The sequence below is a fragment of the Dreissena polymorpha genome, chromosome 4 (assembly GCF_020536995.1).
Source record: "Dreissena polymorpha isolate Duluth1 chromosome 4, UMN_Dpol_1.0, whole genome shotgun sequence".
Taxonomy (NCBI): domain Eukaryota; kingdom Metazoa; phylum Mollusca; class Bivalvia; order Myida; family Dreissenidae; genus Dreissena; species Dreissena polymorpha.
Genome location: NC_068358.1, coordinates 34,500,794 through 34,520,480, shown reverse-complemented (window position 1 = coordinate 34,520,480; position 19,687 = coordinate 34,500,794). Strand labels below are relative to the sequence as shown.

At 36.9% G+C, this 19,687-nt stretch overlaps 1 protein-coding gene across 7 annotated transcripts in view; it reads right to left on the bottom strand.

Moving 5' to 3' along the window:
• Positions 1–19,687, bottom strand: part of LOC127875966 (dual specificity mitogen-activated protein kinase kinase 5-like) — a 49,215-nt gene that overhangs the window by 9,796 nt on the left and 19,732 nt on the right. For all 7 annotated transcript variants that reach the window (XM_052420747.1, XM_052420750.1, XM_052420746.1 and 4 more), the window contains 11 exons: positions 19,517–19,556; positions 18,995–19,063; positions 16,050–16,131; positions 14,106–14,216; positions 8,366–8,439; positions 3,571–3,621; positions 3,268–3,339; positions 2,506–2,535; positions 2,063–2,080; positions 1,478–1,510; positions 715–776 (listed from right to left, as the gene is read on the bottom strand). In XM_052420747.1, coding sequence (XP_052276707.1) covers positions 715–776; positions 1,478–1,510; positions 2,063–2,080; positions 2,506–2,535; positions 3,268–3,339; positions 3,571–3,621; positions 8,366–8,439; positions 14,106–14,216; positions 16,050–16,131; positions 18,995–19,063; positions 19,517–19,556 — 642 coding nt within the window. The remainder of the gene's footprint in view (positions 1–714; positions 777–1,477; positions 1,511–2,062; positions 2,081–2,505; positions 2,536–3,267; positions 3,340–3,570; positions 3,622–8,365; positions 8,440–14,105; positions 14,217–16,049; positions 16,132–18,994; positions 19,064–19,516; positions 19,557–19,687) is intronic.

Sequence of the window (19,687 nt, the reverse complement as noted above, 5' to 3'; positions counted from 1 at the left end):
AATCTAGGACAACACTTCATGTACAGGCATTTGAGTCGCGTTCTGAGAAAACTGGGCATCGTTGCATGTGTGTCAAGTGTCGTCCCAGATTAGCCTGTGCAGTCTGCACAGGCTAATCAGGGACGACACTTTCCGCCTAAATTGGATTTTTGCTAAGACAAGACTTTATTTAAACAAAAAATGTCAGAAAAGCGGAAAGTGTCGTTCCGGATTAGCCTGTGCCGATTGCACAGGCTAATCTGGGACGACACTACACACATGCATAATGCCCAGTTTTCTCAGAACACGACTCATTTAGCCCCATTTTCCCATGGTACAGCTCAATTTTAAAAGTGTTTTGTTGAACTAATCAGCTGAAAATAAAAAGCGTTTATTGTGTAAACCTTTCAAACATTTAACTGTTAAATATATCCATGGAAAACAAGACAGTGTAAACAGATACAAGGAAAAGGTTTAAGTTTAACAAATTGGGCCTTGTTCTGGGAAATCTGGGTTAATGCATGTGCATAAAGTGTCGTACCAGATTAGCCAGTGCAGTCTTCACAGGCTAATCAGGGATGACACTTTCTGCTTTGAGGGTATTTTTTGTTTCAAGAAAGTCTCTATTTAGCGAATTTCCAGTTAAAGCAGAAAGTGTCATCCCTGATTAGCTTGTGTGGACTTTTAAAAAAGAACATGGCTCAATTGTTTTGTGCACAGGCCCGCTGTACTTACCATCTAGCAACAAAGTCACTGAGCTCCGGAGAGAAGACATCTTGTGGTAAGACTGGTGTGTTCTGGGGAAGATATACAGGTACGTTGTAATAGAATATAAAACAAGAAAATGTAACTTTAAAAATAATTTACATGAAAAAAAATACATACGAATCAATTAACCATGGTGTAAACAATTTAAAATTAACCTGAAAATTAAATGCAATCAGTACCTATAACAAGCATTTAAACAAATTAATCCAAGCTGCCAAATCGAAGCTCCCAAAAAGACTCAACGAATGAAATATAACATTGTCAAAATACTTGACAAATAATGTTTCATAATTTAATGAATAGTTAAAGGGACATCACTGTATTTTACTTATCTATATCCGTAAGAGGTGTTTTTATATATGAATATGCTATACAGTTTGTTAAACACTTGCAGCTTAGACATTACTGAATAAACATGTAGCCACATACGCCTTGAGTTGTATAAATTACACCGGCTAGACTACAACAAATAATACTTCTATGAAATGTTTACATGATTGACATTTAGTCATATGAAAGATTCCTGGTTTGGCCCCATAACATGTTTGGGGGATTGTTAATGAAATTATTTCTAAGACGATTCCCCCTAAACCCCACCTCTATTTCAAGGAGGGCAGCTGTCAGTCACAAGGAAAAGTGTTAGAATGTTAACAGACCACTGAGATATGACTGAAATGCTGTTGCAATGGCAAATCTTTAAATGAACAAACACAGATATTTGTAATCTTACCCCTTCTATGATAACATTCATCACAGTGCCAGGCTGAAAGAGAATTGAAGTTGAACACACATTATTTTTAACCAAGCACGGAGATCAATAAAACATTCAAGACTACTGTTCAAGCAATAGTAGAGATATTAACACTTAAAATTTGATCATCATGTCTTGTAATCAAACAAGAAATTGTCATCCGACAAACATAATTAAAGCTTTTATCAAATAAAAGCACTTGAAATTTATTTAATTTTGACATGCAATATTGTGGATTTATAACCTTGGGCATATTCATGGGAATTTTAACTTGTGGATTTTCTTATAATGCTTATTTTAAAACTTTGTAAGTAACATTCATTGAACATAGTGGTTGAGCGGATCAACGAACATGCACACAAATAAGTGTTAGGCAAATAATATTTGTTTTACTGTATTTTACACAAAATATCAAATAAAAGTATTTCACACAATCATTATTTAACCCTTTATCATATAAAAGTATTTGATTCAAACAAAAAATTCAGCTTTTATTAAAACAATTTATTTTCATGATTCATGTGTATTTCTATGTACCTTCCCAGAAAATATTTTAATACTCACATTTTCTGCCATTAAAATCTGAAAGAACAAAAGATTTCTTTCTAACATGACAACAGAAGTAAAAGCACATATTTTAACACAGACAGAAACATAACAATAAGGACAGACACAAAAATTCACCAATAAAATGCAATAATATATTAGATTAAGAAAAACAACCATACTTGTTATATCAAATGTTATACGGTTATATACCCCATTTATGCCTAGTGGACTCTCCCATCCTTCTAAATTGGATCAATTATTTCAAAAGTTGGGGTGTCTAGTATATTTATTTGTATATTTAGAATATTTCTGACAGAAATTCCTTTAAACAAACAGCGCAGACCCAGATGAGACACCGCAATATGCAGGCATCTCATCTGGGTTTACGCTGTTTGCTAAGGCCTTTATTCTAGATGCTAGGCATAAATGGGTTAACTAAATTTTACTAGAGGTCATACCTCTTTGAATGGAAACTTTCCAGTAGCTAACTGAAAGGAAAAAATATGTACATTGAAATTAAAACATACAAAGAAACAAAACGTTCTCAAAATATACTTCAAAAGTATTTCCCGAACACAAAATAAACACCCATAACTGAATAGACGGCATGGACCGTAAACTTTTCACACGATTATATGAATTTCAAATATTATTGAATCGGCAGTTCGTAAACCGTGCAGTAAGTTAAGCATTTGACCTAGATATCATTGGAACAAATACCCCAGTTTTGAAATTAGAAGAGATAAAATATGTACAAATGTTCTTTATAATATTTTGCCAATATGAGTGATGTTCTGAGAAAAACTGGGCTTAATGCATGTGCGGAAAGTGTCGTTTCAGATTAGCCTGTGCAGTCCGCACAGGCTAATCAGGGCTGACATTTTCTGCTTTTATGACATTTTTCCTTTAAATGAAGTCTCTTCTTAGCAAAAATCCAATTTAGGCGGAAAGTGTCGTCCTGATTAGCCTGTGCGGACTGCACAGGCTAATCTGGGACGAGACTTTACGCAGATGCATTATACCCAGTTTTCTCAGAACACAACTCATTTGAAGAATAATATCATTTGAGCCTAACTTTGGAAACTTGGCTTCAGCAGTCTGCATAGCCTTATTAGGGACCACACATAACGCACGACACATTACACACTTGCACGAGACCCAGTTTTTCCACAACGGGGCTCATTTGATTCATGGCAGTGTTAGCTCTTATTTCAGATTACCTCAAACAGTGTCACTCCAAGACTCCAAATTTCAGATGGGGCCCCATAGTTTTCAGCTTTGATTCTCTCAGGCTATATAAAGAGGAATGCCATGTTTCATTAACAACATAAAAGCAAAACATATAAGCCACACACAAAACATCAGTTTTAAAAGGAGTAATTATTATTATTAACTTATTTAAATATTTCAAGGAATAAATCCAATGTGTTTAACCTTCCTATTACATTAAGGTTTAAAACATTCAATGACATATGTTTTATCATTTATTATTATTCATTTGACATGATTCAACTTGTACTCACTGACATGTAGACATTTGTTCCAACGAAAGTCATGGCTATTGACTTAACTAACTGAAATCAAAACAATGAACATGTGTGAATTAATATGTTGAAACACATTAAACCTTATTCATTTCTCAAGTTGGTAAGAATTATGATTGTTCAAAGTGACATCAACACAGCTACAATGTGTTCTAACTAGACTGTCATAGCTTAGTGCTAACTAGCCTGTCATTCCTATAAGCTAACTAGCCTGTCATACCTATAGGCTAACAAGCCTGTCATACCTATGTGCTAAATAGCCTGTCATACATGTGAGCTTACTAGCCTGTCACAAATGTATGATAACAAGCCTGTAACACTTGAGTGCTAAATAGCCTGTCATACCCATGTGTTAATTAGCTTGTCATACAAGTGTGCTAACTAGCCTGTCATACATGTGTGTTAACTAGTTTGTCATACCTATGTGCTTACTTGACTGTCATACCTGAGTGCTAACTAACCTGTCATACCTGAGTGCTAACTAACCTGTCATACCAATGTGCTAACTAGCCTGTGTGCTTACTAGCATGTCAAACATGTGTGCTAACTAGCCTGTCACACCTGGTTGCTTACCAACCTGTCACACATGTGTGCTAACCAACCTGTCATACAGGTGCGTTAACTCGCCTGCCATACCAGTGTGCTAATAAACCTGTCACACATGTGTGCTTACCAACTTATCACACATGTGTGTTAACTAGCCTGTTATACTTTTTTCTAAATAGCCTGTCACATCTGTGTGCTAACCAACCTGCCACACCTGTGTGCTAACCAACCTGCCACACCTGTGTGCTAGACAACCTGCCACACCTGTGTTCTAGCCAACCTGCCACACCTGTGTTTAACCAACCTGCCACACATGTGTGCTACCCAACCTGCCACACCTGTGTGCTACCCAATCTGCCACACCTGTGAGCTAGCCAACCTGCCACACCTGTGTGCTAGCCAACCTGCCACACCTGTGTGTAACCAACCTGCCATACCTGTGTGCTAACCAACCTGCCTGACATGTGTGCTACCCAACCTGTCATACATGTGTGTTCACTAGTCTGTCATACCTTTGTGCTAACAAGCCTGTCGCACCTGTGTGTAACCACCCTGCCACACCTGTGAGCTAACCAACCTGCCACACCTGTGTGCTACCCAACCTGCCACACCTGTGAGCTACCCAACCTGCCACACCTGTGTACAAGTGTGCTAACTAGCCTGTCATACATGTGTGTTAACTAGTTTGTCATACCTATGTGCTTACTTGACTGTCATACCTGAGAGCTAACTAACCTGTCATACCTGAGTGCTAACTAACCTGTCATACCAATGTGCTAACTAGCCTGTGTGCTTACTAGCATGTCAAACATGTGTGCTAACTAGCCTGTCACACCTGGTTGCTTACCAACCTGTCACACATGTGTGCTAACCAACCTGTCATATAAGTGCGTTAACTCGCCTGCCATAGCAGTGTGCTAACAAACCTGTCACACATGTGTGCTTACCAACTTATCACACATGTGTGTTAACTAGCCTGTTATACTTTTTTCTAAATAGCCTGTCACACCTGTGTGCTAACCAACCTGCCACACCTGTGTGCTAACCAACCTGCCACACCTGTGTGCTAGACAACCTGCCACACCTGTGTTCTAGCCAACCTGCCACACCTGTGTTTAACCAACCTGCCACACCTGTGTGCTACCCAACCTGCCACACCTGTGTGCTACCCAATCTGCCAAACCTGTGTGCTAGCCAACCTGCCACACCTGTGTGCTAGCCAACCTGCCACACCTGTGTGTAACCAACCTGCCATACCTGTGTGCTAACCAACCTGCCTGACATGTGTGCTACCCAACCTGTCATACATGTGTGTTCACTAGTCTGTCATACCTGTGTGCTAACAAGCCTGTCACACCTGTGTGTAACCAACCTGCCACAGCTGTGAGCTAACCAACCTGCCACACCTGTGTGCTACCCAACCTGCCACACCTGTGAGCTACCCAACCTGCCACACCTGTGTGCTAGCCAACCTGCCACACCTGTGTGCTAGCCAACCTGCCACACCTGTGTGCTAGCCAACCTGCCACACCTGTGTGTAACCAACCTGCCACACCTGTGAGCTAACCAACCTGGCACACCTGTGTGCTAACCAACCTGCCACATCTGTGTGCTAGCCAACCTGCCACACCTGTGTGTAACCAACCTGCCACACCTGTGTGTAACCAACCAGCCACACCTGTGTGCTACCCAACCTGCCACACCTGTGTGCCAACCAACCTGCCACACTTGTGTGATAGCCAACCTGCCACACCTGTGTGCTACCTAACCTGCCACACCTGTGTGTAACCAACCTGCCACACCTGTGTGCGAACCAACCTCTCACACCTGTGTGCTACCCAACCTGCCACACCTGTGTGCTACCGAACCTGCTGCACATATGTGCTACCCAAATGCCACACCTGTGTGCTAGCTAACTGCTAGCCAACCTGCCACACCTGTGTGCTATCCAACCTGCCACACATATGTGCTAACCAACCTGCCACACATGTGTGCTACCCAACCTGCCGCACCTGTGTGCAAACCAACCTGCAGCACATGTGTGCTACCCAACCTGCCGCACCTGTGTGCTAACCAACCTGCCGCACCTGTGTGCTACCCAACCTGTCATACATGTGTGTTCACTAGTCTGTCATATCTTTGTTCTAACTAGCATGTCATACATGTAGGCTAACCAGCCTGTCATACCGTTGTGCTAACTAGCCTGTCAAACCTGTGTTATACCCAACCTGTCATATATGTGTGTTCACTAGTCAGTCATACCCGTGTGCTAACAAGCCTGTCACACCTGTGTTCTACAATACCTGTCATACATTTGCTGACTAGCCTGTAATACCTGCATGCTAATTAGCCTGTCATATCCATGTGTTAACTAGCCTGTCATTCCAATGTGTTAACTAGCCTGTAATACATATGTACTAACTAGCCTGTCAGACATATGTGTTAACTGACCTGTCATACCTATGTACTAACAAGCCTGTCATACCCATGTGTTAACTGACCTGTCATACCTATGTGCTAACTAACCTGTCATACCTATGTACTAACTAGCCTGTCATACTTATGGGCTAACTAACCTGTCATACCTATGTACTAACTAACCTGTCATACCTATGTACTAACTAGCCTGTCAGACTTATGTGCTAACTGACCTGTCATACCTATGTACTAACTAACCTGTCATACCTATGTACTAACTAGCCTGTCAGACTTATGTGCTAACTGATCTGTCATACCTATTTACTTACTAGCCTGTCATACCCATGTGTTAACTGACCTGTCATACCTATGTACTAACTAGCCTGTCAGACTTATGTGCTAACTGACCTGTCATACCTATGTACTTACTAGCCTGTCATACCCATGTGTTAACTGACCTGTCATACCTATGTACTAACTAGCCTGTCAGACTTATGTGCTAACTGACCTGTCATACCTATGTTCTAACTAACCTGCCATACCTATGTACTAACTAGCCTGTCATACTTATGTGCTAACTGATCTGTCATACCTATGTACTAACAAGCCTGCCATACCCATGTGTTAAGTGACCTGTCATACCTATGTACTAACTAAACTGTCATACCTATTCACTAACAAGCCTGTCAGACTTATGTGCTAACTGACCTGTCATACCTATGTAATAACTAACCTGTCATACCTATGTACTAACTAGCCTGTCACACCTGTGTTCTACATGACATGTCAGACTTATGTGCTAACTGACCTGTCATACCCATGTACTAACTAACCTGTCATACCTATGTTTAACTAACCTGTCATACCTATGTTCTAACTAGCCTATCAGACTTATGTGCTAACTGACCTGTCATACCTATGTACTAACTAACCTGTCATACCTATGTACTAACTAACCTGTCATACCTGTGTACTAACTAGCCTGTCAGACTTATGTGCTAACTAGCCTGTCAGACTTATGCACTAACTAACCTATCATACCTATGTACTAACTAGCCTGTTGTCAGCGATTGTATAATGATCGTAGTTCTGTTGTGAAATAAGACGAAAACTTACAAAAATAAACAATAATTATGACATCTACGCGCCATTGGCAGAAGCACATTGCTGTACGAAAAGCACAGAAAGCAGTGGTGGAGTTTTATTTAAAGAAAATATATGAATTGAAAGATGAGATTTTTTTTTCAACCACTATAACACAGTTTTTCGTACACTGGATGAAAAAATAACGTAGTTACAGACACTCAACGAAAAGAACATGGGTTTAACGGACAACGAAGATATGCTCAAGGAAGTTTTACAATCGGAGAAATACATGCTTGACTTAGACTTCAAAATGCAAGATCAGAGGCGTCGGGCCAAAATCACAACATTCTCCCGGCCACGATTAACAGAAAACACAAATACATGTATAGTAATATTAACTTATGACGGATAACAAAATAACAAATAAGATAAAACAGCACATTATAATTAAGTGTGAGTGTTTTCAAACTGGTCTCTCATTATTCATCTCTATGGGATACAATTTAGTAATTGGTTTGTTGTAGCCCAAGTTATTGCTGGTGCGCACTCATGTAGCTCAAATAAGGCAACTATTTCCAGTTAGAATGGGGGCTTTTAAACATCACATTTAAGCTTCTTGTTTATAAGGCTCTGGCGCTTTCTAAACAGTTAAAGTTGGCGACATTCTTTCGTTAGAATAATTGCCGATACCTGTCATACCTATTTGCTTACTAGTCTGTCATACCTGTGTACTAACTCCGAAATCACAGAGCTTCACATCTCCCCTAGTGTTGACCAGAATGTTGGATGGCTTGATGTCTGAAAAATGCAACTTCACATACTCACATGTATTCATTTAAAAGTGGTATTATACTAGCATGTACATGTATTTAATATTAATTTTTGATTGTTTGAGCTGCGTTCTGAGAAAACTGGGCTTAATGCATGTGCGTAAAGTGTCGTCCCAGATTAGCCTGTGCAGTCCGCAGAGGCTAATCAGGGACAACACTTTCCGCTTTTATGGTATTTTTAGTTACAAGGAAGTCCCTCCTTACAGAATATCTAGTTTAGACAGAAAGTGTTGTCCCTGATTAGCCTGTGCATACTGCACTGGCTAATCTGGGATGACAATTTAGGCACATGCATGAAGCCCAGTTTTCTCAGAACAAGCCTCATGTTGTCTACAAAATATTAAAATATTGCTTATTATGCTAAATTGAGCACTGGTCTGGGAAAAGGGGCTTAATGTATGAACGTTGAGTGTTATCAGATAAGTATGTGACATCCGCAAAGGCTAATAAGAGAACAACACTTTTCACTTTTATGGATTTTTCTTCAAAGGAAATCTGTTCTCAACAAAAATATAGTCTAGGCACAACTGTGGTTGCTGATTAGCCTGTGCAAGGCTCAAATGAAATATTATAGAAAGGTCATTGAGAAGAAATCATTTCACTTTTAAACAAAAGCATAAGTACCATTGATCTAAAAACATGAATCTCACTTTACAGATCTCACAGAAACAAGTCCTCAAATCTGGCAGTCTGCTTTAAGATCTATATACCTCTGATACAGATCTCCAATTATCATTAACAATCTCCCAAGAAACTAATAATTGGTTGGTAAAAGTTCATTGTGCAGAGCTCAATTTTTACTTTACATTTAAATGTTAGATGGTGACTGACCATGATATGTCTTGCACACACTTCAGAAGCAATCAATCATAATCTAACATCACATACAACCTAGTGAAGAATGAAAGTAATACAAGATGTGTTTGTGAAACACCATGTCCTCCCCCCCCATTTATTTGACCTTTGACCTTGAAGGATGACCTTGACCATGACCTTTCACCAGTCAAAATGTTCAGTTCCATAAGAAACACATGCATGCCAAATATCAAGTTGCTATCTTTAATTTTGCAAAAGTTATGGCCAATGTTAAAGTTTGACACAAACCAACAAACAGACAGGGCAAAAACAACTGTGGGACATAAAAAGCTAAATGACATTGTTGATACATAAATACATCAACTTGCATATAAAAGAATATGATTGTATGGTGTTCTGAGAAGTTGTAATTGCACATGCAGTGAGATGCCACTGACTTTTCACAACCAACACACAGCCTTACAGTCTAATAACACCATAGTGTAATGTTGCAATCATTATACTTATTTCTGTATATTATTACAAAATTCCAAAACAAGAGGGCCATGGGTTGAAATGTACTCAAGCATGTGACTTTCTCTGTCTATCCCTTGTCCCATTGGGCGCTTAAAGTTGGAAGGGTGAGCATTTTTATATATGGAAAAAGTTACTACCGTGTTAACTAAACAGACTAAAAAGCCCGGGAATTGTTCCTTTGAAGCACAGTCCCATTGCTTATAACGTAAGTACATTTATCTCTCCAAAAGATATTGTCGTTCTTTCTATTTCACATATTTTTAGATGCTGAAGATCAAATATACGCATTTGATTTGAAACAGATTCACAAGACCCGTAGGAATCAAAATGCCTTAACCCTTTACCAAACGACACATTTTGGACTTTCCCAATTTGAAAAAGGTTGCAGACGACAATTAAATTGTAATGGAATATTAAGGAAATAATCAGGTAGGGTAGAAATAATTGTGATAAAAGGAGGAAAAATTGCTCATCTTGAGCAATTTCTCATTTAATCATAATTTTTTATAAAGTCGTCAGCTATAAACCCGTAAAATCCTGTTGGTGTTTGGTAAAGGGTTAATAATCTCTGGTTCCTTCTTAGAGCCTTTCACACATTTATAACAAATACAATAGTAGCATATTTCTTTGTAAAGAATCATCTCAAACAAGGGCTGTTTGTAAAACATGCATGCCCCCCCATGTGGGCTGTCAGTTGTAGTGGCAGCCATTGAGTGAATACATATTTTGGCACTGTGACCTTGACCTTTGACCTAGTAACCTGAAAATCAATAGGGGTCCATCTGTGAGTCATGATTAATGTACCTATGAAGTTTCATGATCCTAGGCGTAAGCTTTCTTTAGTTATCATCCGGAAACCATTTTTGTGTGTGAAGTCGCCGTGACCTTGACCTTTGACCTAGTGACCTGAAAGTCAATAGGGGTCATCTGCGTGTCATGATAAATGTACCTATGAAGTTTCATGATCCTAGGCGTAAGTGTTCTTGATTTATAATCCGGAAACCATTTTCTAAGTTGAGTCACCGTGACCTTTGACCTTGTGATCTGAAAATCAATAGGGGCAATCTGCGAGTCATGATCCATGTACCTAGGAATAAGCGTTCTTGAGTTATCATCCAGAAAACATTTACTATTTCGGGTCACAGTGACCTTGACCTTTCACCTGAGAATCAATAGGGGTCATCTGCGAATCATGATCAATGCAACTATGAAGTTTCATGATCCTAGGCATAAAACGTTCTTGAGTTATCATCCGCAAACCATTTTACTATTTCCGGTCACCGTGACCTTGACCTTTGACCTAGTGACCTGAAAATCAATAGGGTTCATCTGCCAGTCATGATCAATGTACCTATCAAGTTTCATGATCATAGGCATAAGCGTTCTTGAGTTATCATCCGGAAAACATTTTACTATTTCGGGTCACCGTGACCTTGACCTTTGACCTAGTGACTTCAAAATCAGCAGGGGTCATCTGCGAGTCATGATCAATGTATCTTTGAAGTGTCATGATCCTAGGCCTAAGCGTTCTTGAGTTATCATCCAAAAACCATCTGGTGGACGGACATACGGATGACGGACGAACCGACATGTGCAAAACAATAAACACTTCGAAGAGGGACATACATATAATTAACAACCCACACATCCCTTAGACCAACAGGCCTGAGAATATTATGATAATCTAAAGATTATTTCTTATATTTATAAATGTATTTAATTAAGTAATACAAATGACTTCTAAGATCAATTCATAACTTATATTAAGAAAATTATAAAATGATCAGAAATTTATATAGATCGTTGAGCAATTGACAATCATATCTCCACAATTCATGAGTCACAATGAATCATTAGTTATTAAAAAGCAGCATATAGACAGTTAAGAACATTGCACTTCATTAATTCCAACACCTTCTCTTGGATACAAAGTTTGAGTTTACAATGCAGAATCATATATTGACTTTTATGGAAATAATTATGTTCATGGAAGTTGTGTTTTAAAATCAATAAGATATTATTAAACTGGTTTAAACACTACAAAAAAGACATTAAATAAACATGTCATCCGAATTTTTTTTATCCGGATATATGGTCACTTTCGACATATTTAAATAAATCCCGACTTTTTTCAGTTTAAAAGAAAAACATTCAGAACACATGTTTTTACTTCAATTACTTTGTAAGCAGTCACCATCTGATCTAAACTGGCACTAAATGACAGGGTTTTATCTCATGTTTACAAGATGTTGTTGTTGTTGTTGGTCACAGCCACACGGCCGCAGTAATCTCCCCTGGTAAACGTCATATGTTCAGTTTTGTGACCTCCCGGGACAGGGTCAAATTTGAGCCCTGGGGAATAATTTGAACAAATTTGGTAGAGAACTATTAGATATCACAACATACCAAATTTAGTAGCCCTAGGCTCTATAATTAAGAACAAGAAGATGTTTGAAGTTTGCACAAAATAGGCCTTGTTTAAGCATACATGTATGTTCATTTTTGTGATCCCTGGGGCAAGGTCAAATTTTTTCCAGGGGCATAATTTGAAAAAAACTAAGTAGAGAACTATTAGATGTCACTACCTACCAAATTTGATAGAAATAGGCCCAATGGTTATGGACAAGAAGATTTTTATAGTTTGCAAAAAATGGGTCCAATATAAGCATATGTTCAATTTTGTGACCCCTGGGGAACGGTCAAATTTGATCCAACTTGGTGAGGACTATAAGATGTCATTACATACCAAATTTGGTAGCCCTATGCCATACGGTTATGGACTAGAAGATTTTTAAAGTTTGCACAAAATAGGACTTATATAAGCAAATTTTCGATTTTTTGACCCCCCAGGGCGGGGTCAAATTTGACCCCAGGGGCATAATTTGAACAAATAATAAGATGTCACTTCATACAAAATTTGGTAGCCCTTGGCCCAATGGTAATGAACAAGAAGATTTTTAAAGTTTTCACAAAATAGGCCTTATATAAGCAAATTTTCAATTTTTTGACCCCCCCGGGATAGGGTCAAATTTGATCCCAGGGGCTTAATTTGAACAAACTTGGTAAAGGACAATAAGATGTCACTACATACCAAATTTGGTAGCCCTTGGCCCAATGGTTATGGACGAGAAGATTTTTAAAGTTTTCACAAAATAGGCCTTATATAGCAAATGTTCAATTTTTTGACCCCCGGGTCAGGGTCAAATGTGACCCCAGGGGCATAATTTGAACAAACTTGGTAGAAGACTATAAGATGTCACTACATAGCAAATTTGGTAGCCCTAGGCCCAATGGTTATGGACAAGAAGATTTTTAAAGTTTGCACAAAATAGGCCTTATAAAAGCAAATTTTCAATTTTTTAACCCCCCGGGGCAGGTTCAAATTTGACCACAGGGGCATAGTTTGAACAAACTTGGTAGAAAACTATAAGATGTCACTACATAGCAAATTTGATAGCCCTAGGCCCAATGGTTATGGACAAGAAGATTTTTAAAGTTTGCTCAAAATAGGCCTTATATAGCAAATTTTCAATTTTTTAACCCCCCGGGGCAGGGTCAAATTTGACCCCAGGGGCATAATTTGAACAAACTTGGTAGAGGACTATAAGATGTCACTACATACCAAATTTGGTAGCTCTACGCCATACGGTTATGGACAAGAAGATTTATAAAGTTTGCACAAAATAGGCCTTATATAAGCAAATTTTCAATTTTTTGACCCCCCGGGGCAGGGTCAAATTTGACCCCAGGGGCATAATTTGAACAAACTTGGTAGAGGACTATAAAATGTCACTACATACCAAGTTTGGTAGCCCTAGGCCCAATGGTTCTTGACAAGAAGATTTATAAAGTTTGCACAAAATATGCCTTATATAAGCAAATTTTCAATTTTTTGACCCCCAGGGGCAAAGTCAAATTTGACCCCAGGAGTATCATTTGAAAAAATTTGAAAGAGGTTCACCACAGGAACATTCCTGAGAAATTTCATCAGAATTGGACCAGTAGTTTAGGAGAAGAAGATGATTTAAGAAAAAGTTAACGCACGCACGGACTCACGCACGCACACACGACGGACACAGGACCATGACATAAGCCCCGCTGGCCTTTGGCCAGTGGAGCTAAAAATCATCAACCATTTTATGTGAAGTTAACAATTTCTTTGCAGAGTGAATATAACCAATATGGAAACAGAAAGCTTTAGTTGCAAACATGGTATCTTATCTGTGAATGTTGAATATAGTAAGTTGTTTGGTGAACAAAAATGATAGGTATATCATGTAAATAATTACAATAATTCCCAACCTCTATGCAGTATTTTCAGACTCCACATGTAGAGGAGACCTTGAACTATACGCACTGCCATCCGACACAGTATCTCTTCAGGAATTCTCCCGTACTGGTCTAGTGACCCACCTGGAAATGGAAACACAGACTACCAAACTATCAGCTGAACAGACTGGTCTGATGACACAACTGGAAATGGAAACACAGACTATTAGCTGAACAGACTGGTCTGATGACACAACTGGAAATGGAGACAAAGACTACCAAACTATCATTACCAAACTATCAGCTGGAGAGTTACATTAGAAAAGTAAACAAGTAGTTTTTCTTGAGACACAGTGATTAATTTAAATATTCACATGGTTTCCATTAAAAAAAAGAAAGAAAAGAAGTGACAATTTCAATGTGGAATTTAAAGCATTGCTAAAATTGAGAAGGAATATGTTCTTTTGGTCACAATACAAGTTTTTTTTCAGTTTTACCTATCAAAGCTTTTTAAAACAGTGAATGGGTCCATTTGTTTCATGTAAATTGTGTCAAATAAATCCAAACACATTTATATCAAATACAAATACACTTGGAGACACTTCTAACGTATCACTTTTCAATCTTGAATATCTCAGTTACGTGTTAAGATATTGATTTAAAATTTTACATATGATTATTTGACTACGTTCTATGCAAGATCACGATAAAATCATTCATCTGTGACGATTGGACGCTTCAGCACGTGGGGTATGTGTGGTTCTATATTTTTGCACGTGAAAATGTTGAAACGCGATTTAATTCTAGTTTTATTTCAATTTAATTATTTTAGGTGGGTTCTCACATAAGGAAAACATAAAATTAATTTACAAAACAATATAGCTCGTATGAATATTCAGGAGCGCAATCGCGCACTTTACATTTTACAGGCTACCTTTCCCACTTGCTAAAGCGTCCGATCTACACGGATGAATGATTTTATTGTTAGCTTGCACATACTGTAGTCAAATGATCACATGTGCAATCTTAAATAAAAATATATACTCATTCCTGAGATATGTAAGTTTTAAAAGTGTTGCGTTCGAAAAATCACCTAGTGTAGTAAAAGGCGATATACATTTTATTCCAATTTAATTTCAATTTCATAATTCTAGGTAAGTTTTTACACAAGAACAACATAACATTAATTTAAGAAAAACATTATGGCTCGTATGAATATTCACTAGCGAAATTGCTCAATCAGCATGTTGCAAGCCGGTCAGTTATTAAGACGTGTAAGTTTATGCGTTTTATTTTCACATTGTTATTATTTTCCGTTGTACGAGTCTGCAAATTTGACTTTTGAAGTGACGTTTTTAATTTGTTAAGTTTTACATTTTGTTGTTTTTCAATTTCATTTAAATTTTCAGGAGTTATCAGGTATGTGTTGAATTATTCTTGGTCCAAATTTCAACACAATCCGATCAAAAATACAAGAGCTATATTGATATGATTAAGTGATGCCTTAGAAGTGTCTCCAAGTGTACATAGAGGATATTTGTTGAATTCGGCGGATTATCGATTTTAGTTCACGAGTGATCATAGAAAATATATATTTTCTATTATCACAAGTGAATTAAAATCGATATTCCACCGAATCCAACAAATGTTCTTCTTATTTTATGCTTTTTTTCACACTTTAAATCCATTGTTAAAGAGTTTAACAAAAGAATTTCGCTTGGATAATGACGTCATTTCGTCAAAAAATAATGTAAAAAAAAAAGATGTCATTTCACAGTAAACATTGAAAATTACCGATAATTTTCATTACTAATTTTCACTGTTTGAAACAGTGAAATTATCAGATTTAATTCACTGATATTACTCTATAAACCATCAGAAAGCATAAAATAAATTACCACATCCCACATAATGCAAAGATGTATTGACAAGCAAGGCGCATATTGTACTGGAATAATACCACATATTTCAACTTACCATCCATGTATTCTGTACATATAGATATTCTGTTCTCAATGAAATAGGCCCCATAAAATCCAATAATTGCCTCGGAATTGCACTGTAATTAAACAATCTAACTTTATATATTAAAGATCAGGCAGACACACCTGAGTAATCATAACAAGAGGGCCTGAAAGGCCCAAAGTCGCTCACCTGAGATAAAAAGAAATGACCTGTTCTTTGCAGCCCAAGATATCAATGAAACACAATAATGTTCTAACCAAGTTTCATGAAGAATGAACAACAAATGGCCCCCTGGCGGCCATGTTTTTTTTTAACAGACCTGAACCATTTTTGAACTCTTCCAAGATATGTCCAAATTTCATGAAGACAATGTGTCTTCTAGACTGTTCACATGTTTTCACTTTATACATATAAAGAAAACTGCCCCATCACCTGGTGCCCATGTTTTTCCACTTATCACGACCATTTTCAAACTTGTCTGAGACATCCACATAGCTAATGTTTTGACAAAATTTTATGATGATTAGGCAAAAAATGTGACTTCTAGAGTGTTCACAAGCTTTTTTACTATATAAATGTAAGGAAAAAGACCCCCTTGCGGCCATGTTTTTTTACTGATCCAAACTATTTTCGAACAACTGTCGTATCCAGGTGTGGTAATGTGGTCTCGTTTGCTTACGCAAGTGAACCGGTCACGGGATGGTTACGGGTTATGTTACTTTGTGAGCACTTATGTAATGCGGAAATATTTATTCGAGAAACGCTTATTTCCGGTCAGGATGACACCGCTGATTGGTTGCAATTCAATTAACTAAAGGTATTGCCGTTTACTTAATATAATTTTATAAACATATCATTCAACAGTAGGCTGTTATACACTAAACAATTTAGAAATATGAAAATGTATCGATTTTATATTTCATTTCATTAATATTGTGTATCATTCATTACCATTTTATTTTCAATTTTCTGACATCGTTTTAATACATAAAGCCTGAAAATGATTAAATCTTGATAAATGAACTCTGCAAATAAGAAAGGTAAATCTTGACTTTGAAGGTTATTCTGATTCTGATTTCCATCTCCAGAAACTTATAATTGAAATTATTTCTTTATTGTTTTCATAGAGTATCCATTTGATATGTGTAAACATATCTTAAACATGATTATATTCAGTGAATTATTATGGAATCTTGTTTTGATATGAAGTTCCCATTTAAATTACATATTTTTTGTTAATTGTTCAAAACATGCATTTAATACTCCTTCTGTGAAATAAAATATATCAACACTTCAACTAGCTTGTATTACTGACCACTGATATTAACATCTGGCATAGAGCACAGTGAGAGTGAAATAATACAGTTAATGGTACATAATAATGACATAATAAAACCAAACTTTACTACACAGGAAACAAATGTTCTGACCAAAGTTCATGAAGATTGGGCAACTGAATTAAATAAATAATTTTAAAGAGGTTATGAATTAATGTTGTTTTATAATTTTAAGAATCTATAGATTATTGCAAGTTTAATATGCACAATAGGAAGGATATTAACTTAACATTGTCTTCATTGTAAGAATACATTAGAGCAGCACTTTTTAACATAACTAGAGTGTTAACAAGTTTTTACTATAGTCATATATGAAAAAATGCCCCGCCCCCTAGCGGCAATGTTTTTCAAGAAAAGGCTACCATTTTTTAACTCATCCAAGATATAATTGGGACAAATTATCTGAGCAAGTTTCATGAAGATTGGACAATAAATCTGGCCTCTAGATTGTTAACAACATTTTCAAATAAATGTGGCCTCTAGAGCGTTAACAAGATTTTAATATAGCCATATATAACCGGCATCATTTTCAAACATTTTCAAATAAATGTGGCCTCTAGAGTGTCAACAAGATTTTAATATAGCCATATAAGGAAAAACGCCCCGCCCCTTGGCAGCCATGTTTTTCAAGCAAAGGCTACCATTTTTGAACTCATCCAAGATATAATTGGGACAAATCATCTGAGCAAGTTTCATGAAGATTGGACAATAAATGTGGCCTCTAGAGTGTTAACAAGGCTTTACTAAAGCCATATATTGAAAAAATGCCCCGCCCCCTGGCGGCCATGTTTTTCAACCCACCGGCATTATTTTCGAACTCATCCAAGATATTATTGGGATTAATCTTCTGACCAAATTTCATGAAGATTGGGCAATAAATGTGGTCTCTAGAGTGTTAACAAGATTTTACTATAGCCATATAAGGAAAATGCCCCGCCCCTTGGCAGCCATGTTTTTCAAGCAAACGTAGCCATTTTCGAACTCATCCAAGATATCATTAAGACCAATCTTCTGACCAAATTTCATGAAGATTGGACCATAAATGTGGCCTCTAGAGAGTGAACAAGGCAAATGTTGACGTCGCACAACAGACGACAGACAACGGACGACGGACAAAAGGCGATCACAAAAGCTCACCATGAGCACGTTGTGCTCAGGTGAGCTAAAAATGTAAACATAAACACAGAAGTTTAAATATGTTAATTAAATTTAACTACGATGCAATATTGTTTTACCTATGAAGAAACTAACGACCCCATAGGTAAGCAAGCCATTATAATTTACACAAATAAAAGGTTATTTGAACAGTTATAACAGTACCATATTGAACAAAAACAATTCTGAAATTTCCATTTAATGTGACCATGATCAACAACATAAGTGATGTTTTCAATATGTTTCGGTCGAAAGGTTCAATTTATGGCGTCAAACACAATTGCTATGGTCAATTTATATTTATTTGGACAGCCTATTATCTTTACTCACAGAAATTCACCATAAATAAATTATATATTGCAGTTATTGTTTTTTTTTAATGCTTTAACATTTTAATTAATTATTAAAGTTATTGAAAAAAATTAAAGAGTTTTCTCAATCTGGCTAGTATTTAGTATACAATACCTTGCACAATATATCCAGCTCTGCAAGTATAGTTTTCTGAACTTCAATATCCACATCCAATTGTATAACCTAGATAAATACAACAGAAATATAAGTTGAACACTTTTCAAACAGATTCACTAGCGAAGAACCTGCATTTATATCTGATATAAAAAGAGAGAAAAAAACACAGGCGAAATTGGGTATAATGAAGTACAAAATATAAATTTGTATAAAAAACATATTTGTCACTGCAAACATAATAAAATATGACTTGATCATAAATTTAGATATAGGGGGTCTGAAACAAAATGTCAATACTTAGTGTACCTTTGCAAATAAATTAATGAATTGATCTCGAGACTCCTGACGAAAACAGAGATCATTATAATCTCACACTTATGCATGTAAACAATAACATTGTATTCATTATTTATAAATTCACAATTGTTTTCATAATAGATCAGATAACTTCTTGTTTTTAATTTGATGCTTTATCTTTACGTGGTCACTTATCTGCATAGAGTAATGACAGCCACTTACTTTAACAGCCATTAGAGTTCTGCTTGGTACATAAAGAGCTCTGGAAAAAAGTGTACAGACAGGCACATTGATAATTACCACCAATAGTTGTGTTCTATTCTTTTACAGATTATACATTAATATTTTCTCAGAAAACATGAGACTACCCCTTTTTGAATGAATAGATTTCAG